Source organism: Carya illinoinensis, chromosome 13 (genome assembly GCF_018687715.1).
Source record: "Carya illinoinensis cultivar Pawnee chromosome 13, C.illinoinensisPawnee_v1, whole genome shotgun sequence".
NCBI lineage: Eukaryota > Viridiplantae > Streptophyta > Magnoliopsida > Fagales > Juglandaceae > Carya > Carya illinoinensis.
In genome coordinates this window covers 29,744,899-29,769,533 of record NC_056764.1, presented here as the reverse complement: position 1 = coordinate 29,769,533, position 24,635 = coordinate 29,744,899, and the positions used below count along the sequence as shown (strand labels likewise).

General features: G+C 32.6%; 1 protein-coding gene across 1 annotated transcript; it reads left to right on the top strand.

Moving 5' to 3' along the window:
- Window positions 1-4,051: 4,051 nt before the first annotated feature.
- LOC122291122 lies at window positions 4,052-4,678 on the top strand. Its single transcript, XM_043098769.1, has one exon. It carries the CDS (start codon window positions 4,052-4,054, stop codon window positions 4,676-4,678), a length of 627 nt encoding a protein of 208 aa, XP_042954703.1.
- Window positions 4,679-24,635: the final 19,957 nt, after the last annotated feature.

Sequence of the window (24,635 nt, the reverse complement as noted above, 5' to 3'; positions counted from 1 at the left end):
ATATATATATATATATATATATATATATATATGTATGTATATATATTCATGATCTAATTGTCAAGATTGGTCGTCGAGTTGACAAAAGGACCTATCACTACATAATTGAGTTCAGCTGCCAAGCCTGCCATATTAATTGGAGAGGGGGAGAGAGAGAGAGAGAGAGAGAGCTACCGTATGTATGTATGTGTGTGTGTGTGTGTATATATATATATATATATATGAAAGTTATGCTCTCGTCGGAAAATAGTATATATGGTCATAATAATTAGAAGTCTACTACTACTCATATATATCATCTCGATCCCTAGCTATATGCCAGCATATATGCTCTGACATCATCAGATATATACCAATATTTACATGGCCATGATGCGCGCAGATTGAAGTCTAGCTAGCCTGTTGGTCACATGCATGATGCATGGAAACAATTGCATGCATGCATGCTGGTGATCACAACTAGATAGCTAGGTGCTGGGCCGAGCATTGAATATATATGCAAGAGGTGTATGTAAGCTATTAAATGGGAGTAGTTGAGTACGTATATGAATGCACTTTTTGGTTTATTTTGTGTTCAAACGTCCACATAAATTTGAGTCAACCATGTGCAGATGATCATCAATGTTCAGGACCGTCAACTTTGTCACACTGATCGATCTCTTAATTTTAGATCACACATATATGATCCATCATTAATTAAAGGCGTACCTGGATATATATATATATATATATATATATATATATATATATATATGGCTGTTAATACTCAAGGCCAATAGTGATGCATGCTAATTAAGATTCCATATATATATATGCAGTTACGTAGTACATACTTCAATTGAGAAACGAAATTAATTAATACCAATTTACTAATCACTAGATCATGATTGTATTATAAGTTATTTTATTCTCAAGTCGGTGTGAATGTATAAAATATTTAATTTACATTATTTAAATAGTAGATTTATAATATTTAAATTTTAAAATTATTTTTCTTTTAAATCAAATTATGTCACTTAAACATGCAGCTAAAATATGATGTAAAGGTCTTATAATAATCTCTTTCATTATATATAAACAAAAAGAAAAATTAGCGAGCATACAACTTATAATATTGCATCTTGCATTACTAGGCCTAGAAACATAATATATATATATATTAATATATTACTCACGAGCACATGCCATACATGCATGCATGATGATGAAATAAAACATGATTTTGATCATTAGAATAAAGTTAGCTGCCTCAATATTAATATTGTCGCATTATATATGTGGAAAAAATCTCATAATTCTGGTCACGTACGTACGTAAACCTCAAAATATGCCCTAAAATGGCAGGAGAAAACTAGATGGTGATGATCAACCTGTCGTTTAAAAGGTTGGTCTGCAGCCCTGCCTGCCAAGTACTTATAGTACATGAGTGAATAAGAGGAATCGAGCAGCTAGCTGCAGCTCACTGCAGATGAATTAAAACCAATTGGGAGACGCTTGGGTCCGGTCGGGTGTGATATTAATTTTTACACCAACGAATGAAGTGCTGTCACGTATTGGTTTCAGTGGATGAGAAAATAGGCCTGCATGTATCTGATCACATTTTTTTCTATTCTCATTTCCACTTCTATCCAACGTTTCGGCCTCTCTCTCTCTCTCTCTGTGTAAAATAAAGTACTATGTTCTACTCCTCTCACCCCCATCACGACCTGCTCCCCTCGTCGGGGTTGAAGTATGAAATTCGGTGATCTTTATCAAATTTTATGTGAATTCTGTTCCAGATACCCATCAGGCTCTCTTCCTTTTGAAAGTTAATCGTTGAAAAATAGATAGCTAGTCATGGTTCCTCTAGTTCTTCTCACTCCTCTTAACTTCGTGTCAAATTGGTTACTTTTGAAAGACAACTATAGAAATGAAGCAGAAGCATAAAGAAGGGGGACAAAGTGAGTGTGTGATGGTATTAAATGAGTAGAATTGGAAAAATGGACTGCACAATGCACAAGTGAGGGGTTTGGAAGCTCCTGCAGAGAAGCTGGCATGATGGGATTTCTAGAATGGAAAAGTCTGTATGCCCCCAGGAGTAACCCTGCTGCGGCCTCGTGGCCTATGTGGCACTAAATGGAAACGGCACCGTTTCTTTCTTCATATCTCTTAACTGTTCCTTCTCATTTTTGATTCGTTTTAACGTAGTACTTCAACACAGCTTCTTCATCTCAAAATCCAATAAGTACATCTGTTCCTTCGTCTTCCCCAATCAATCACTCTCCCTCCCTCAATTTGATCTCCCATCGAAAACGAAGACGCCCCCTCCCTCCCTTCTTCTGCCAGAGAACCTTAGTCTTCTTCTTTGCATGACGATTCTGCCAAAAAAGTATATCAAAAAAGCTTCACAGAGATCCAATTTTTGGGAATTTTTCCATAGCTAAACGATCCCAAATTTCTTTATCTGAAATACAGTGTTTGTGCAAAAAAAATAAATAAATAAATAAATTGAAACCCTTGAAATGTTTAGATTGTTTCCTAGATACGAATGAACTTAGGAAAGGAAGGAATAAAAAAACGAGAAGTCTGTTTTTGCAATTCTGAGTTGCATTGTTGGAAACTAGAGTGTCTTCGTATGTATTTTTTTGAAACCAGAGAGTGGTTGTGGTCATCGTTGTGGGTAAGGGAAGCGGCGTCGTTGTCGTTGTGGGTAGGACCGATTTATCATCAAAGCTCAGAATCTTTTTTTTTTCTCTCTCTCTTTTTATTTGTTCTATTTTTCAGTTCAATCTTTGGAGAGATCTTCAGGAGAGATAGAATAATATGCTCCAAGCTACACAAATACTGGGTTCTTGAGCATCTAGGTTAGTTTGGAAACCCCGTTGCAACCACGTTACATTCCACAGGCTAAACCCACAAAGCAGAGGTACAGAGTTGAATAAGTTTTGATCTCCCTCTCTAGTTTCGCTCTCTGGTTTCCCTTTACAGCATCCAACCCAAAGTAGATCTTTTGATTCGATTTGCCTCCAACGCACGACGGCAAGGAGAGACGCATCCAGCTTCTCCCTCTCTAGTTTCAAACTAACATCAGCTTTCATTTTTCATTGATCTACCTCTCTGCTTTTTGATCTCCCTCATTTCTTCCGCTTTTCTTTCTTTCTTTCTTTATTCTTTTTATTTTTTATTAATATTTTAATTGCCACGTTAGTCCCGGGCCGCGACGGGGTTATTCCCCGGGGGTATGTAGCAGTTCTGTTCTAGAATACAGAAACTCCCACTAACTAATATTATATATATATATTAGTGGGAGAGAAAGGTGCACAATCAACATGAGAAAGAGCAGAGGCCACGGGAAAGACAAGAGAGAGAGAGGGAAAGTGGAGAGGAGAGAAAGAAGAAAATCGGAGGGGAGAAGAAAAGTGAAGAAGAATCTAAAGGGGAGAGAAGAATTGAGATACAGGAGGGGCGCTAAAATAGAGAAGAGAAAGGGTAAGGAAAATCATAGCATGCTGTAAGACTTATTATAAGATAAATAAATCTCATATTTGTTAAGATTTTATTAGATAGTGTAAATAAATGTATTACACCCGACCGGCTATGAGGTTTTCCCAAACCAATTTTATTCATTCAGATTCACGCCACTCGCCACTAGGAGTGCATGAATCCAACCAATTATACGCATGATTTGACTTGTAGTTATATATATATATATATTGCAGCTTATATAAAGTCCCAACACGAATTTCTAAATAATATATATATATATATTTATATAGAATGATATAGATATTTATATAGAATGATCATGAGCTAGCTGTTCTTATAGCTAGTACATACTCCCGTGTAGACGTTAAAAGTAAACCTACTGGAGCCGGCATGTCTGACCTGACCACCGACCCTCTCCAACCCGACTAAACAACAAGCCTCGACTTTTTCCAGGTCAATCCTCCCCCAGCTCCCTTCTTTTTCTCTATATAAAACCCCCCATCTTTCTTCCATCTTCCCTATGCAGCAATCCAATACCTTCTCGATCTGAATATCCTTTTTTCTCTCCCTCTCTCTCCCGTAATTGATGGGAAATGCAGTGTCTCCATGTTTCCAAGGAAACCCTAGCTCCTCCGTGAAGCTAATATTCTGGGAAGGAACCACGAGAATCCTCACCGGATCAAAACATATTGCCGGAGAGATCATGTTCGAGTTCCCCGAAAAAATGGTTTGCCATTCAGACTCATTCTTTATCGGCCACCCGGTCCCTGCCTTGGGCATAGAAGACAAACTCATGAGTGGCCAAACCTACTTTGTTCTTCCCATCGATCGCTTTGCATGCGATGTCATCTCGGCCTCTTCTCTTGCAGCCTTCGGTTCAAGCCCTAAAAATTCACCCATCAATTTCGGGGACTGCGCCCAGCCGTTTCAGTACATAAAGGGTGCGGACGGAAGGGTTTTAATCAAGGTCGTGCCGGAGTTCATAACAAGGCTTATAACAACGTCAGGAAATAATAGGGAAATTAATGGATCGTGCAGTAGTCCCCTTTGTAGCACGCCTGAGTTGCAGAAGCACTATGAACAGCTTGTTGTGTCTAAGGAACAACTTTGGTCACCTAAGCTTGAAACCATATCAGAGCACAAGGTTAGGTTCTCACCCTGCAGATTTATAGGGTTGGAGTTGAAACAGAAAGAAAAAGTAATTAAGGGGTAATTCATTTCTATGATATGGTAGCTAGCTAGGTTTTTTTGTTCTCTTTTAGTGGTGGAAGAATCAATCAATATATACATATGTGTAATACATGATCATGCTGCAGCATGCATGATAGATCACTTGTTTTAGATCAGTTTTTTGTTGTAAGTTGTACAAATTAATGATGTCATGAGCCCTAATTGTTGAACTTTGGTCTCTTCAATGGATGCAGTACAAGATTTTTCCTCTCTTGATCCGTCACCAAACATGTAGTTTTCTTTATGTATAGTACTTTGTTCAACTCTTAGTAAAATTGGGAGTGAAATACCTTCCGATCAAATCCTAGCTAGAGACGGCCTTTTAGAATTTGTTTGGATTCAAAAAACGTTTCATTTCATTTCATTATTATAATTTTCTCAAATTTCTATATAAAATATAATAAATAATTCAACTTTTTCAAATCATATTAATTCAACTTTTATTTTATTCAATTTTCATTGAAACTATCTCATTTCATTTTTTAATCCAAACAAGCCCTTAATATATTCATGTATAGAGAGTACTAGAGCAGTCGAATCCCTTCTTGACAGACTTCTTTGATTCCTCCCCTAGCCAGTACGTACTATATATATATATATAAATATATATACACACCTATTCAGAACAAAGAGTCAGATTAACATTGTCTGCGGCATCTAAAAATCAAAGTTTGTTCATGCTGTTCAATAATCATGAATCGTTTTTGTCGGAAATACATATACATACATATATATATATATATTTCTCCCGTACTAGTCAGGCCAGTCGATTATATAGCTTAGAAATTATTCCCGAGTAATTGATTGATCATGACTCCTAAAATACATTTAATGATCGATATTCAATCTTATCTTTCTGATCCATGCGCGCAATATCATCACTAGTCCATGCCAGGTTGCAGGTAACCCAGCAGTATCACGATGATCAGTATTAGTACTAGTACTGCTACATCCCGCTGTTTAAATTCATCTTTTTCATTATATGACAACTTCTAATTATTAGCATCTGAATACCATATGAATCATGATCAGTACTACTTGTCAGAAACAATATCATGTTTATCCTGACAGCTTTTCATCTGAATAACCTTTTTTAGATCATATATATATGCATGATCACTAACTGCATCTTAGATTAATATAAACAGATGAATACATATGTGTGTGTGTGTGTGTTTGTGTATATATTTATATGTCTTCCCATGCTTCAGCTTGAACTTTCAAAACGATTAATAGTGATCAATTAACCTTGCGTTAGCTAACGTTTGATTTTAATTTGATCGTTTCAATTAAGCGTTTGAGATAACTGATCATGATTTAATTAGAAAGTTCAAATGCAAATAGTTTTTAACAGTTTGAAATTGGGCTTTAATCATGGCGATCGATGAATCATGACATTCATCATCATGTAAACCTGATCCATATTCCTGCTCCTAGCCGCGGCCTGTCATTGAAAAACCATGCATGTGGCTGCTAGCCAACATGAAAGTGATGGTACTACAAATTTACAGCCTATTCTTGTATTATCTCTTAATGGTTTCTGGCCTCGTAGGTACGTCTTTGCTGCATCCTATTTATTTCTGTGAGACTGTGTGGACATTTGCGGCCCCCATTTTAAGCCATGAATTCATATTCAACGTAGTTTTTAGACTGTTTTTCTTTTTCTTTTTTTTGGGCGCCGGGGGGGGGGGAATCGAAGATTATAGCTGGATGATTGATTAATCATGTTTTGCTGATCTCTCATAGTCAAAAGTGAAAACTACCCAATACGAAAAGTCTTTCACACTAGCTGTTACTATTTGAATGAAGCAGTATTGAAAACTAACTAATTTCGCTGACACCAGCAGCTTATAGCTAAAATAGGTCAAAGCTTGCTCTCGTGAACATCATAAACAACCAAAAACAGGAAAACATACGTGTTTTATTTCTAATAATTAGACCTTTCCATTCAAGCGCGCCCGATATATGAATTTGATGAGATGCAAATTATCTCCATTTGAGCTCTGCTTTATCTTTTATCTGTTTATCTAAACGGTTGGAAACAAAATCTCATCTTCTCTCTTATTTTTCAACTAACGCTACAGTAACGCTAACTACCACATCTTTAATATATATAATTATCTATTACAATTTTTTAATTTATTGTAATATATAATTAGAAAAATATATTTCGAATTTTATAAAATATAGTATAATAAATAGTTCATAATATAATAATATAAAAATATATTTTGGGAAAGTTAAAATATTTATGAGTTTTTAAGTTAATAATAGATATTACGTATTTTTAATATATTCTTAATATTTTCCACCCAATAATTAAAAATACTTTTCAATAATTGGTGTGGCCCACCACTTTATCAAATCTCTAAAAAGTTAAAACTATCTCATCTCATCGATCTCATTATCCAAACACACACTTTTTTACAAACCATCTCATCTCATATTAACTCAAAAATCTCACTACTATTCAAAATATCTCATTTCATCTTATTTCATGAACTGATTAATCAATTGAATCTCATATCATCTTATCTGAACTGATTAACCAATTAAGGCCTAAGTCTCAAATCTTGGGTTATGAGATCTGTAGTCAGAAATCCCAGTTAAATGAGAATCATTTATGTCCATGATTAAACTTAATTAATGCCTACGGCCTCTCCCAATGCTTTTGAGGGCGATGGGGGCCCTCATAGTCCGAAGCTCTAGAGATGTGAGGCTACCTCAACCGTTCATGCATATTCCGGTCGCTTCGCTCCAACTAGGGATACTCAATGTTCAACAGGAGATTTATCTAAACTTAAGACTCTGTAGTATTTGCAACCAATTGTCTCAGTAACCCCATAAGAAAGAGGAATTGGTGCCAATTAATTGAGGACATTTATCTAAAACCTGAATTGAGAAGAAGCCATCTATCTGTCTTCGTTTAAGACACAGCTGCCACAAGCTCCAAAACATGAACCATGCATGCATACATTCTAGTTATAACAATTAAAAGGTTGAGGGCCCATTTTTTAAAACCTGGGCTATATATGAGCTTGGGCTTGGAGTAAAACACCCTCATGAACTTATCATGGCTGAGCCCAAATTAAATTTAGAAACAGATCAAGTTTCCAAGATATACAATCTTCAAGAAGAAATAAAGGCATAATTGATAAATATTTTTTGCATCTTGAATTTTAAAATTAATTCGATATTTTCATGTTTATCACTGTAAGATACTAAAAAAAAAAAAAAAGAAATCATATAAAGCAGATGGGTTGTTGCCTGCTGGGTGTCTGGAAACAAAACGAAACGATTATGGCAATAATTTAAAGGCGTAGGTAGGCTATTCAGCCTACATGCATATATCACCCCTAAAAACTTTTTAGTTCTTTTGGGACGGGGACTGGGGAGAGGGGGGTTTTGGATTTTTGTGTATAAAAGTAAAACAATTAAATGGCCGGGGGATCTTGGCTGTGTGTGTGGGGGGGCCCTTTTTGAGCTGAACACAGATCGGCATCTGGTGTAAGAGAGCAGAATAATATAGGCAGGCCATAGATATAGAGGCATGCAGTAGGGTGGCTGACCCAATGGCTTTTACATGGGGACCCCGCTAATAGTCCATCACGAATAGTCTTATAAGCAATTAATGCTTAAGTTGTTTTCTTCCCTAACTTTGCATCGACAATTTTAATGCCTGCCTTCCTTTTGCTTGCTTCAACCCCAAAGGAAGGACACTCTCCTACAGCCCAAATCCCTATATATCATCTTACATCTAAGACACTTTGTACGCCTTTGATCTCTTCCCTGTTTTCAATGAATTTTTAATGTTCCTCTAGAGACACGTACGCTGCATGTTTAATTTCTCGTGTAAATAACTCTGAGGAAATCCCGAAGGTTAACGGTCATTACAACTACTGCAGCATCAATTAAAGTATAAAATAATAAATTAACCTTTGTTCTTTCATTCATTAATGACCGTTACAGTGTTGTGATAATTTTTTTAAACAAACTGAGATAACACTCTATCTTGAAATACCAACTTTTAAGACAACAACAGACCTCACACTCTCGTAAAGTGAAGGACATACTTTATGGACTCTTGATTTTAGAGGTAATATTTTTTATCTTTTGATTTTTTTTTTTTTTTCTTAATACAACTTACGGCAAAGTAAAAAATAGAAAATATAAACACATAGAAAAATACATGAAAAAATAGTTAAACAAAGTATAAAATAGAGCCTGACGTAGCGTGTGAGTGATATGCACCACCCTTAAAGTATAACGGATGTTCTGGTCTAAAGCAGCCAATGTTTCTAAATCCAAAAAAGTCATGCGTTGTGGCAGAATAACACCCTTAGCAGAGGCGTATAAGATTCAATCATCAATTTTAAACCTCAATTGTGACACTCGTGCCGCTCTATTCGACGAATTCACTCAATTATTTTATGTCTCGTTTGGTTATAGAGATGAAATGAGATAAGATAAAATATTTTAAATAGTAATGAATGAAATATTATTATAATATAATTTTATAATATTAATTTTATATTAAGATTTAAAAAAATAAAATTATTTATTATATTTTATATATAAATTTAAAAAAATTATAATAATGAATTGAGACAAAATGAGATAATTTTTTAATTTTATATAACTAATCTAAGCCTGAATGATTGACGCTTGAGAATCTGCACTAGGACAAGCGGTGGTCAATGGACGCTAGAGGGCATCAAATCAACCTTCTGTCCTACTTCACACTGAAAAACAGCGAAGAAAAATTAGAGTGGAGAGTAAAGAGAGATAAGGGAGGGATGAATGCGCAGTTCCTGATATGGGAATAGTTTCTAGATAGAATGAGGAGCTTCTCTCTAAAACTAGGGCCCGTATGGCTATGGATCTTAAAGACTGGTCTCCTTGAGTCCCCATCATTCGTAGTTACTTCTATAAATCAAGAGGAGATATGGAATCACTTATAAAGGTGGTATTAATGATGCAGTACTTCTAGTTCGAATTTCATAAGCCAGTTATAAATTCATGATTACTTTTAAGCTTAATATGCTATTTTAGACTACTTTTTAAGAGGCCTACGTCTATTTTCTCCTTATCCTTAGACGAAGGAGACTAGCTCATGAACTTTAAAACAAAAGATACAATTAGAGTCTATATATAATGACCCATCACGTAATTAGGCGCATTGCAGAATATCTTATAGGCCAAGTCCGCAAAAGGTTTCTGATGACTTTTGCTCGAACAATGCCTAAAATAAAAATTAAATTAAAAAGAGAAAGCTGGATTGTGGTGTGCCTAAAAGTCGCAGTAGATGATCATTTCGATGAAGGATGGGGTTTCTGGGACGATAACATTATGTACGTGTCACCCTTTTTACTTATTTCTACAAGTAGGAGCATGTCACTGTACGCGCATGGGAAATGGCATAGAGCCAGAGGCGATATTATTGATAATAATATGTATCACAATTCTATTTTATTTTAATTTTATAAAAAATATTTATAATTATATATTATATAATTGTTACGTAATTAATTTAAAAATATAATAAAACATAAGATTTATATAAAAAATTTATTTTTCAAAACGAATATACGATATTTACATATTTTACAGTTATATGTAAAATAATTTAATTTTTTTTTAAAAAATTAAAAATAATATTTATAATAGTAAATATCTAAACCTCACGTAATTAAATAATACTTACTTATTTTACAATTCATATTCATCTCTATTATTAATAAAAAATGAAAATAAAACGAAAACAAACAAATAAATAAAGTGGACGGACCAGATGCTAGTATGCTACACAACCCAACCTTGCTTTTCAAATGTCAACTGCTTGCTTAGTCCTGTGGCCCATCATTTCCCTCTCTACCGTTAGCCCTAGAGCTACATCTTCAACCCCTACCACAGAAAAGGACATGACCCCCTCCCCCTTATGGGCTTCCTCAAAACCCAGTACCCATTAAAAAAAAAAAACATAAACCCAAAAACAGAAATTTAATAATAATTTTGAAATAATGTTAGTATATCTCATTTTATTTCTTTATTTTTATTTTTTATATATTTAATTTTTTTTAGTAAGTAAGAAAATGAGATTAGTGTATTGATATTTTTTTTTAAAAAAATTAAGAATATTTAAACATATTGAAAAAATATTGAAAATAAAAAATATAATATATACAAAAAATAAATTAAGTGCATATTAACACTATCAGGAAACGTGGCAAGCCACACAATGCACTAAAAATTGTACTAAATGCGAAAAATAAAAAGAAAAAAGAAAAATCGAGTGTGAGGACTTTAAGGAGAATGTAGGGGCCCCATCCCATTCCCATTCCTTTAGAAGCTGCAGATTTCCCAGATCTGGAACGACCGTCCGTGACAAAAACCTCCTATTGGGAATCGCCCACAAGGACGAAGCCACGCGTACAACACCGAAACCCCCCAAAAACGCGCCTCATATTCCCGCTCCAGGTGGGTCCAATGGAGAAAACGACAGGCGCGTGAGGTTAGGGAAAAGGAAACTCTAGGTGGGGGTGGGAAAAATCAATCGCGGCTTTTATTGAGAAGACTGAGGTGGGTGGGCTCGAGGCGGCCTCGGCATGTGCGTTACCTACAGCCACAGAGACAGAGAGAGAGAGAGAAGACAGAGAGAGAGAAACTAGACCTGCGCTGTAATACAATATCGAATTGAATTTGAGGCTCAGCAGCGGCATTTATATATATATATATTTACATATAATATCTAAGAAAACGACAGACATGGATTGAAAGGCTACATACACCCTTCTTCTCCCCTACAGTAATTGCATCACACGCTCCTACATGTCGTATTTCTCCACAGGTTATTATTATTATTATTATTATTATTATTATCATTATACTCCATACGTCTTTGAATTTTGTATTTCTATGATTTATACACAATATTTTATATAATTATATTTTTAATAATAAAGTACTTTTATAAAATTACAGGTGGAACGAGCGCCGCTTTTCTTTTGATTTTTTTGGAAAAAAGAGTTGGGAAGTAAGTGAGCGTGGGTGGATAGGATAGACGAGTAGCACTAAGTGTTACTGTAGTTTATGCAGTGATTCATAATGTTTACCTCTGAGTTGTCTCCACTTTCCCACTCGATTTACCTTTATACTGTTCTCTTGCCTTTGGTTTTTCTCTCTTTTCTTTTGCCTTGCCTGCTGCCTCGGTAAAGTCATCCCGATTCCCGGCCCCCATCCCCAATAATGCTAGCTGCTACCCACTCTGCAGTATCTCTCTGCTTTGCTTTGCTTTCCCTGAACGTATTGCATTCAGTCGCAACTCTTTACATTATATATATGATCATCTCCATCTCTTTCTGACCATGTCTGTCTTACCTTACCTTCTATGCATGGCACTAGAAGGGTAGGTCATTTATGCATGAAAGATCCATAGATGATAAGATAAAATATGATATATATCTTATCTGGGTTGATCTGAATTTTAGCTCCACATTAATTAAAACCCTATTATTGCATGGATGCAACTCATTAATTCGTATATGGGAGCACTAAAGCAGCCCATCATGTACAAGAATGACTACATACAGGCTTCTTGACGTATCATATATACATTCAAAATGCAAATATATGACAACCTTAACAAATTAATAATGTCTTTTGACTTATTGATCACATCATCATCATTACATATATTAAAAAAAAACATTTAAATATTGATCACACTGTTCATTCTGATCTTTAGCTTTTCTTACCCCTCTCTCTCTCTCTCTCTCTCTCTCTCTCTCTGCGTGACCTTTCGAGACACAGTACTGAATGATATCAAATGAAGATGGCATTTGTCCTAACATTTATGAATAATCATAATAATAAAAACGTTTATTAAACAAATCTGGTTAACTAATCATTAACATAGGATCCCACTTAAGTGGTAACAACACAAAGTAATAATAATATACCTTTTTAAATGTGTCATTGAAAGCTAGAGTTTAGGGTTGTATGCATTCCCTCGACACAAAATCTTTAATAAATTACTCGATTTAAATAATGACAACCATCGTCAGAGACAACATTACAAGTAGGACTAGGATTTGATGTTTGTTGAGTTGTCACAGAGATTCTGTCCATAGCATGTGTATATATATATATATAAATATGTATATAGTTTGTCACCATGCCTCAGTTTGATATAGGGAGAATAGGAGCTTGGCGGAAAAAGTGCATGTACGTGCTTGTCATGTTGCCTCAATGCCCGGCTAGACATTCGAAAAACATTTGGTGCGAGTGATCGGAGAGTGCAGGACCACAGTATCCATGCATATTCATTGGCATATATATAATTATTTATATATATATATATATATATATCTTTGTGTATGTATGGATGCTTCATGCATGCATGCTTGCAATATTTGGTTTCTTCCAATAAATCTGCTGGAGGAAAACCAGATGGATGTGAATAGTGTATAACCCTAATGGTTATAGAAACATATCCTGGCCATTCAAAATCTCGATCTCGAACACATGCATGAAGTTGATGGCCATGATCGTGTTATATGCATAACACTGGAAGAAATAGGATCATGTCTTGAATCTTGATAATTATATATACATAATATATCGTGTATGTCAATAAGAAAGTTCGCATTATCTCGATCATGATCAAAGTTAATAATAATAAATAAATAAATAAGCAATTTTCGTAATTATTATGATAGAAAACTCAATACTTTCGTAAGAAAAAACCCTATAAAATCAAATATTGGATACATTTAAATTTGCGTATCAATCAAGAAACTATTAATTAATGTATAGGGCTATCTCAAAAAGAAAACAAAAAATATAGAATTAATTAAAATGATAAGTATAATGGTGAGTGTATAAATACTATATAATTATTTTTAAAAATTGAATAAATATAAAATTTATATTAAAAAAATTAATTTTTTAATAATAATAATTTTTTAAAAAATAACTACATAATATTTATATATTTTACAACTATTTATAACCCTTAATCTAATTTATTACGAATGATTAGTAAGAATTAAAACAGATAATTAATTTAAGTATGAAAAGAAAGGAAGAATAGATATGGAAATGACATGATATGGCATGAGGGTGACATGCATGCCGACAGAACGATGGTGGTCGGTGATAAATTAATGAAAAACAATAGAAATAACATATTTGCACGTGACATCAAACTTTCTTGCTTATCAGAAACAAATTATATGCATCAAACAATATAAAAATAAAAAATAAAAAAATAATAATAATAATAATTGATAAAACTTTAGAAAAAAGTTTGTGATAAAAAGAAAAAGAAATAATAGAGAAGAGAGAGCAAAAGTGTTGAGAGAGTGTAAGGACCACGGCACGGACAGGGGCAGGCACGGAGCTCAATAAAAAAGGTTGGCCCCATTTTCTTATTATTTTTATTATTATTATTTCAATTAAATAATCAATATCGAGAAAAAGAGTGTGGAAAAACAACCCATCCTAAATCAACGGAGCTGGCGTGTTCTCTCCAACACTCCGTACGATTCACTAGGTCGGTCCCACCCCCACCTCACACGCATACATTTGATTCTACTCGTATAAATTTGATTGCTGCAAAACTTTTCTCTAATGTATTCTAATGCGTGCGACGTGTCAATTTATTTCAATATTTAAATATTTTTAAATTTTTTATATTTTAATTATTATCTAATTGTTATAATTTTTTAAAACTTTTAAATAAAACAAAAAAAAAATGATAATGTGCTTCATGGTTTTACCCTCTCATTTTTACTTTTCATATATTTAATTTTTTAAAATTCTTTCTTAATAGTTACGTAATTTAATATTAGTATATTGATATATTTTTTAATTTTTATAAATATTGAAAGATATTTAAAAAATATGAAAAAGAAAAAAGTTCAAAAAGTGCAAATTACACTAGGTGTTATGCCTAGCGGTTGTATGGTGGCATAGTATCCAAGTGTAATTAAAATAATTTAATTTTTATAAAATTTAAAATAAATTATATATTTTAACAATATTTTAACTTTATAATATTTTTATTTAAAAATTTCTCTCTTTTCTCAAATTTCATAAAATATTTTAACTCAAACTATTTTACTTTTATTTACAAACTGTTTCACTAATATTCACAAAATATCTCAATTTACCATCTAAATCAAAGCTAAGAAGGGAAAGAAACTTGTAAGCTCAAAAATTAACAATTAATATATGTATACATTATTTAAATAATATCCTTTTGAATTAGCGTGTTAACACGCTAATATATTCGAAAATTATAGTGTGGCAATAACCCTTGCCAAGAAAAGAAAGATTCCAAAACTCCTAATAAATCATAGTGTTACATGATGATCATTATCTCAAACAAGTTTCACAACTTCATAAATGGCCACCAACCTGTGATCACGTGCCACTACTTGCTCCAAGATTATGTTGTGCTGTGACTCCATAAGGGTATTATTGCATATATACGAGAGAAGAAGTACACTAGGGCTCCATGGAGAATGAAATTGAGAACCTTTTTGTTTTACTCTTCTCGAGTACCATGCATGCATGACAGAGGGAAAGTACTAGGGTAGAATCTTAGAGTTTAAGCAAAATTCTACAAATCTGATTTCTGACAAAATGGAGTTAGAATCGGATTCCTTTTTTAATTTTTCATTCATTGTTGGAGGTGCGGTTGGACCAACTCTAACTTTATGCTCCGACTTCGACTTTCTTTCCAAATTCAACTCTAACTCCGACTCTGATATTGTATATATGTTATAAAAATATTTATTTATTTATGTATTTATCATATATACTAGTATATTTATACAGCTATATAATTAAAACTTATATAATTAAATTCAATAATATACTATATGAGTTAATTATTGTAAAATAATATATTTATACTATAATGTAAATAAATTAATAATCGTTTAGTATATATATGTAAAGATCATATTATTTCTAACATATATAACCAAATATAGAAATAAGTTAGACACTAATATTAAAATAAGTTTAGTATAATAAGTTAATAATAGATAGTACTAATTTACTAAAATATAATAACATGTAATTAGACACTAGAAATAAGTCTAATGTAAGTTAAACACTAGTATTAAAATAAATCTCATATAATAAGTAAATAACACATAATATTATAATATGATAACATGTAACTAGACCCTATAAAGAAAATGTAATATTATAGTATGATAACATATAATTATATATCATAGTATAAGTCTAGTATAAAAATAAGTTACATATTAGTATAGGAGTAAGCCAGTAGTGAATGATTTAGTTTTAGATTTTAATTTTTGAAAAAACTAAAATGTGAAAGCCTACAAAAAATTCTTTTTAAAAAATGAGTTAAATATGAAGCTAAAAAAAGAGAGTCTGAATCGGACTCTACTTGAGAAGTTGAAGTTGGAGTCTAATTGGATCCATACAAAATGAAGTTGAAGTTGAAGTAGAATCCAACTTCGATTATGTCGAGGCTCACCCCTCTAGTAGATGATGGACATACATTTTAGAACCTATTTTCTCATCCATAATTAAACTTCTACGTATTTGATGCTGGGATATATGTAATGACCTAGACCTAGTCTTTGATACTTACCGTTGACAAACCAATTATTCAAGGATATATGCGTATATATATTGATTTATTGATCCCTTCATCATATAAATAATTCCAGTACTAATGGTCAAAGTTTGATATACGTACGTATACATATTTTTTGAAATCAATACTTTCTTCTTTGATCATTCACCAAAAGAATCAGTCATTACATGAATGCTTTTGAAAATGAATGTAACTCTTAATTACATTTGGCCCGTCTTCTAGCCATACTAATTCATCTTCATATAGTAGAGCTAGCTTGGCGACTTAATGGGCAGTATTATTAAATCTTCCAGCATGCTCTTTCTCTAAAAATTGTTTTAATGTCCTCAATGATTTGGACATACCATGCCATGACGGCCAATTAGCTTCTCGTACTTTTTGAATATCCTCGATCACACACAGAGCATCACCTATAAATATTACATGACTTAATCCAGTTTTCGAATTGAGAATCATGACACTCCACAGAGCATTTAATTCTGCTCTAACTGGATAAGAAACAAAGAGCTTAGGCATACACAGTAATGCAATTAGACGATCTCCTTCCCAGTTTCTGATAACAACTACTCCACCCCCCATCTTGGAAATTTTCCCATCTAGAGCTGCATCCACCCATTACCTGGTTTTTGCCATTTGTTGGATCTGTTTATTGTGCTTGATGTGTCAGGTTGCAAACAACATATTGATATATTTTATTTTATTAAGTTAAAAAAATGAAAAGCAAAAGAGTCTATCAAACTGATAACTAGGACTAATTTGAATATTAGAGTATTTTGATAATGTTACACTATTATTAATTATTTCATCGTAACTTTTCCTATACTTTTTATTACTATTCACAAAATATATGAGATCTTTTGATTATGATCTAAACACAACTTCAGTACTACAATTTTTAAAAAATAAGTACAATCAATAATTTTCATAATAATATATTAAAAAAACAATGTATTTTAATGTCTAAAAAATAATATTTACAGTTGTGATTGTAGAAGTGTCGCACAGTCTTTTTAAAAAAAATAAATTAATACGAGATTCACATAAAAAAAATTAATTTTTTTCATTTGAAATACTATTTTTTTTTTAAAATAACTGTACAATATTTATATATTTCACTACCACTCTTCATGTAGAGAGGAAAATTATCAGATGCTCAAAAGGCCTGTTGAATGAAGCTGCAAGACTGGAATATGCTCTCTGATGTTGACAACGAAACACGCCTCCCGTAGTTTTCTTCGTGGAACGGTGGGCTTTAATCATCAATTCGCTTTCTATCATATCTTTCTTTTCCAGTTTTTAATATATTTACAATTTATTTGAAAATGTGATTTTGATAGAAAGCAACGGGTAAAAAAGGATATATACTATCAGATTACACCAATAATATATAGCATAACCAAAGTATATATAAGATCATGGATAAGAATCATCATGTGCCTTTCTTTCCTTCTTTTTTCCTCCACTATGATCTTCTTCTTTTTTAACTAAAATAAATAGTATTTGCAATATATCGAGTATTTTAAATACTTACTCTTTCAACTAAAAAAAATAGCTCGCCTTTGCAGTCTAAAGTAGAGATGAGCTATATATGAACTAACACCTACTTTTATACCAACAAAATTACATTAACTAGGAAGATATATTTGCTTGGCTTAGTTTTTGGAGGTCTCTTTCATGGAAGGCAGTGCATCCCTTTAATTTTTATCTTTACTTTTTGGACATGGAGGGTGTGACCTCTTAGTTTTCATACAATCCCTCCATAGATTTTTTTTGTGAGTGTGAAATTAAAAAGTAGGAATTTTGTCAAAGACTTGATTTTTTGAAATGATTAAAAGATAAAAATTCAGAGAAAACCTAATTCGTCTAATCAAATCGATTGAAAGTTAGTTGAATTTAGTCAAATTGTAATGATCAGAACATTAGATGACTATAGAAATAAAGAAAATTAATGTTGTCAGTTCAGCTCTCAATAGAGAAACCTGCTCAATATCTATTCGTTGACGCTATTTACGCGCTTGTGATTTGTCTAATGGCCAAAATCAAGTATGGATTTGAATTGGGAGACTAGATATGCTAGCCAAAACTATGTTCGGCCGTAATCAAGGGATCAAGTCACAAACAGTCCCCATAGACATATCAACACCCTCCATTTAGTTGTTAGAAATAGTTGAAAACCAACAATATGGGTTAATGTCTATAGCCCTAAAAGCGATAGAGGACAACGAAGAGAGGAGGGGTGGGGGGAAGTTGTCTTAGCACTTCTACGATCAATATTCTTACATTGATAAGTAAACTTGTTAAGCAAGAGGAATGACGATATCAAAACATGCTCGCCAAAACTAAATAAACTTGATATTGGCACTTATAGATCATTTCCACGTTAAGGGTAAAATACATCTAGCCATAGCGTGAAGAAAAAGAGGTGATCAACGAGTCCTGAAGATTTGTCAAACACTTTTTTCGCCTGAAATGATTAAAAGAGTATAAATTTCAAGAAGAAATAATCAAACTGGCCATTTAGGTGGAAAGTTAGTTAAATTAACTTAAGTTTTAAAGGTCAAATAATTGTATGAGTATAGAAATAAAAAAAATTAATATTGTCGGTTCAACTTTTAGTGAGTGTGTTAAAAATTAAATCAATATCGATTCGACTGGGACATCATTTATGCTTTTGAGACTTGTCTAGTGGCCAAAACTTGAGGACGAATTTGGTCTTAGATACTACGTACATAATCTTACCTATAACGTTTTGGTAAAGTTTGATTAACATGATAGAAATGCGGGCTAGTTATAACATTCTAAAATTATGGATTAGTCACAATGATCATTTTGACCAGTTTCGAGGATAAACACATCAACTGAAACAAACAACATGGGTGAATTTCTTGCCCTACATGAAGTGGGAGAAGATGAAGATGGGAAGACAAACAAAAAATTGTCTGCAACACTTGTAGAACAAACCTTGCATAGATGGGTAAAGTTGTCTAATTTAGTATTCTCAATAGATGCTGCATAATATAATTTTCTTTAAAATATAAAGAAATTATCTCAAAAGTGTTATCCAATCCATCTTGTATTCTATCATTTATTTTAAATTTTATTAAATGTGGAGGGAATTATTCATCATTATAAACATTTTAAATTAATTTCTCTTTCTTGTTATTGATTTTTTATTGAAGAAAAAATATTAAAAATTATAATATTTAAATAATAAAAAAAGAATAGATAAATTGATCTTATTATATTATAAAAATCAGTACGTAAAATAATAAAAATAAATAAATTTTAACGATATATTTTAAAGAATAAAATGAAAGATTCATCAAGAGTTATAGTAAACTCTATTTTCCACTAATTACCCAGCTCTAAGAAAAGAAAAGAACATGAATATTATTTCCACGTCCCTTATTTTCAAATGGCATCTTAAATCAAAATTAAAAATAAACTAAATCAACGTTAATCATATGATAATTAAGTTGAAGAAGAACAGAAAACAAAAATAATATAATATTCTGAAAAAGTATTGGCCTGAGGGAGAGAGAGAGGGAGGGAGGGGGCATGGTTGGTTTCCAAGTTGGAAGAAGTAGATAAGAGGGTAATAATAATTCAGGACATTGTCTGAGGCTGGTTACTGTGCAATGGTCAACGATGAGTGGGGATTGGACGGTGATGAGAATTTATTGACATAATGGAGTTAACGTGTGATGTGACGAGGGCGAATGCGATAGCTAGCTAGGCAAGCTGGCTTCCTTTTATCACTGTCAACATCTACATATATGCCTGTTTTTTTTTCGCCTACTGTTTTAGCTAGCCCTACCTCCAAAGTAAACTTCTGCACATGAGTTTTGCTTTCGTCTTTTCTGCGTCCCTCTTTTTTCTTTCAAACAAAAATTAAAAAATTAAAAAGAAAATTAAAATCTGTAAATAAAATGCATCAAAACCAGTTCTTACTTCTTACTTCTTATGATAACTCTCTCCTTTTTAAATCTGCATATTCTGCATGAGACAAGTATAAGAGTTTCATTATTTTTTGGTTTATCCGACTAACCAGAATGACAGTCAATCAATCTTATATATAAGGCTGTATGCATGATGTACTATAAATGGTCATAGATCTGGAATTTTAGTCATGATAATATACAAGACGGATGGAGTACTGCTAGCTAGCTAGCTAGCTTAACTTTCTGCTGTCTGTCGGGTAATGATAATTGATATATGCGTTCTCGCTTAACCGCATAAGTATTTCCTTAATTAATCTCTCTTTTGATCACTTTGTTCCAGATTTAAAGGTGCTGCGTGCGTGCTAGCTGCATGTAAGAGCAAGCTGCCACTTAATTCAGTAATAATGATCTTTACAAGCTCAGTTAAATGCTGCTCAGATGCCCCCCAGTGCCTGCTGTTCATCCATATATGCTCTTTTGACTGCGTAATTTCTGAGTTATCTCGAGGAATAACGTGAGAATAATAATAACCCACCAACTTTTTATATACATATTTTAAGCTATCCATCTAATCTTTTAATGCAAGTAATAACACTGTACTCATAAAGTGAAAAAAAGTAATGATATGAGATAATGACTTAAGTACTAGACTTTCCTTTTTCTGAGAATGATTAAGGCTAACTAGACATTCTTATTTCTTGTTAAAAGTTGTTTCTTCTAGTAATTAGAGTTCCAAAACATATATATATATATATATATATATATATATATATATTTATATCTCGATCTAATAACTTACAAAGAAAGCAAAACCAAAATCCAAAGTTTTTTATGCTATAAAAAAAACTTTAGGGCTAATTAGGGGCCATGACCCATGGCTTCCTCCCTTAATTAGCCCCAAAGTACGTATATATCCTTTCCTGTACGTCGACTCTTGGAGTAGATCAGTCTGTGTCTTTTTGTGGGGGGTTGTTTCTCTGTAGGGTTACAGGGTTTGGCTTGACCAGGTTCAGAAATAACAAGCATCTGATTTTTGTTATCTTCAAATAATACAGTAGACGCTGACAGCAGCGATGCTGGTAACTGATATTTAGTAGGTATAACCAACAAGCTTTAGTTGCCCTTTAATATGGGAAAAGTTTTGGGTATTCAATCCATATAAGATCAGGTTTAAAAGGGTAAAGGGCTACCTAGAAGAAATATATATATATATATATATATATATATATATATATATATATATATATATATATATGTATGTATGGTAGGGGACACGTATATATAATTATACCTTTGTAGATCAAGATATAGATCACTGTGGCCAAATGCCATGGTATTAGAGCCGTAACACTGAATTAAACAGCAGATTGAAGTAATTTTTTTTGTTTTTTTTTGCTAAATTGATCCTTCTTTTTCTTTCTCAAAAGGTCAGAGAAGAAAATGATTCCTTATGAGTTCAATCATATTTGTAAAACAACAGCCACTATAATTGACACAAGCCAAGCTATGCAACACTTTTAAGCTAGTTAGAGAATAAGGTGATTGAGTGGTTTCCATATATAGATACATTTAGACATGGGACAGAAGAAGTGCTTTCCAAATCTACCAACACTTCGCAAAGAGATCAGAGAGAGAGAGAGAGAGAGAGAGAGAGAGAGAGGGAATTAGCTAGCTAGGGGGGTTGTTTTATGTGGGCGTGCTTTGAAAAAGAGAACTTCCACACACGCTTACGAGCTAGAGCAGTAGCTAGGTGTGTCTTTCTCTTTAGGAATGAGAAGAAGAGGTCAGGGGGAGGAATTAATATTTGAATTAACCAACTTTGGTACGAGTAACGTCCAACCTCGAAAGAGATTCGTGGCCCCTATGGGCAAGCAAAGGGCCAAAGTGATAAAAAGGAAAAAAAAAAAAAAGGGTGGCGAAAGAGCTTTTTCTTTAGCTCTTTCATGTGTGCTCGTACCTTCTAAATACTTTGCCAAAACTCCCAACCAGAGATCATCCGATCCACATGCTGTGAGTGATCAGCATCTCTAGTTCTGAATAATACATATAGCTAGACACAAAAACAAGCGAATAATTATGATCATGAATCTCTGTCGAGTCTTCGCTTTTGTTTCTGCTCGATTCGTGTAGGAAATATTCTCAAACAACGTACACTCACGACAAGTGATGACCTTCCTATATATTACGGATGAGCTTTTGATCACATCAAATTGATATCGATCCCTTAATACGCCTGTGATTAGTTCAAAAGTTGAAAAAGAATGTCACGTTACACCAAATTCAATGACTCTCTAATGCTACTGTTCTGACGAACACCAATCAGTACTCTCTATAGATCCATACCGATCGCATCAAAATCGAGACGTACATTTATCAAAGCGGAAAGATAAACCAATTATTTTGAAGAGAGAGAAGGATTTTATATATATATATAAATAGATCCATACGCCATTAATTCATGGGCGTAAACTTTAGTTATAAAATTAACGTTACATCAGGATCACCTCTGATCATTTGGAGTACAGCGCCTGCTAGCTGGAAGAATGAAAGAACGGACAAAGGAAGACTTCTCGAAGGAAAATAAATTACAAATAGAAATCTTCCATCAGAAATATATTCATGAAATATTATATTCATCACTGAGATTAATATTGATCATGTCTAGGTCATGTAGTTGAACAGTAAAAAATTTATAAAAGAGAACATATATGGAGTGCAAGTTGGAACTAAACCTAATAGTCAAAATCTCATGTTTTCTATCTAGGAAATCATGTGATGCATCATCGCAAAGCTTCCACAATTTTCTAAAAGTTTGTTTGAGAGTATAACTGTTATCAGATCACTTCATTACTATTTAATATTATTTATAAACTATTCATTATTATTTTACAAACGATTTCCTTACTATTTAAAGATGATTCGAGATACTCTTTTTATCTAAACGAAACTTAAGAAAAAAAATGTTACTCGATCTCATGTGAAATGCTAAATTTTAAAAAAAGATAGGACTGTTTGGAAACACAATTACTGTTTTTAGATATCTTTCTTTTTACTATTCATAAATAGTTTTTTTTATTATTTATAAACTATCTTACTATATATTATTTAAATATGAACATGATCTCATCATAATTTTTAAGGAGAAAATGTTGGTCTCATGCTAAAGGCAAAATTTCAAAAAAAGATAGGGCTGATGAATTATCATCATGGCTTGTAGAAATTTCCTATATGAAGGTGCTCTAGTAGTTTGGGGCAATAATGAATTAGACTTTTCAACTTGTACGTCTATATAAGAAGATCGATGGACTACGTGGACTCTGGCGCGCCTTTGAAAGCAATAAGATATATATACATAGATATAGATGGTCGGACGGATCGGAGCTTCATCTGGTACAATGAACATGAAAGACTTTACCAACATGTGAGGTTCACGCACAAGTACTAAAGATGTTGCGCGACTTATCTAGTTTTGAACACCAGTGCACGACTTAAAAATATTTTTAGCGGTTAGATGCTTAAATGGAAATAGTTTTATTACATATAAATAAAGTCATGTATTAGTCTCTATATTAATATTAATTTTTTTTTATATTTAAAATTTAAATTAATAATAATTTTAATAAAATTTATTTTTTAACCATTTACATTAAATCAGTATATATATTAATACACAGTTATACTTATAATTAAATTTTTTTAAAAAAAATTATTAATTTACGTCTTCAAAGAAGAAATGTGAGAGAAAATAGATGAAGAGATGAGGAGTTCCTTCCCACTATGATTGGCACAAGTATACAACTTTTTAGAGAGTAAAAAATCTAGTTGTAAGTATAGTTGTGTAGTAATATGTGTATTAATCTAATGTGATTGATTAAAAAGTATATTTTATTAAAAATAATACTTATTTAAATTTTGAATATGAAAGAATCAGTATTAGTATACAAATTCATACGCGACTTTACTTGTAGCTAGCAAAAGTCTTTAGAGAGAGAGAATCATGCGGTTGTGATTTCAAACAGAATTTAGATTAAGGCCACGTTTGGGTACCGAGAGTACCTTCTCTCAGATTATTCCACTACTATTTATTACTTTATCATTACTTTTTACCTACATTTTATTATTATTCAATATTTTATTATTACTTTTTACTTATTTTTTCATTACTATTTACAACATACCTTAACACCCAAACATAGCCTAATTCTACATTAATCTAAACAGGAAAATTTCAACTGATAAATTCTGACGACTAATTTTAATAGATAATCGAAATAGGGAAGATAAGAGATTCACCCAACACACAAGGAAACAACTATGTTTTCAAATGAAAATTATCAAAGCTTCAGAATAATATTAAT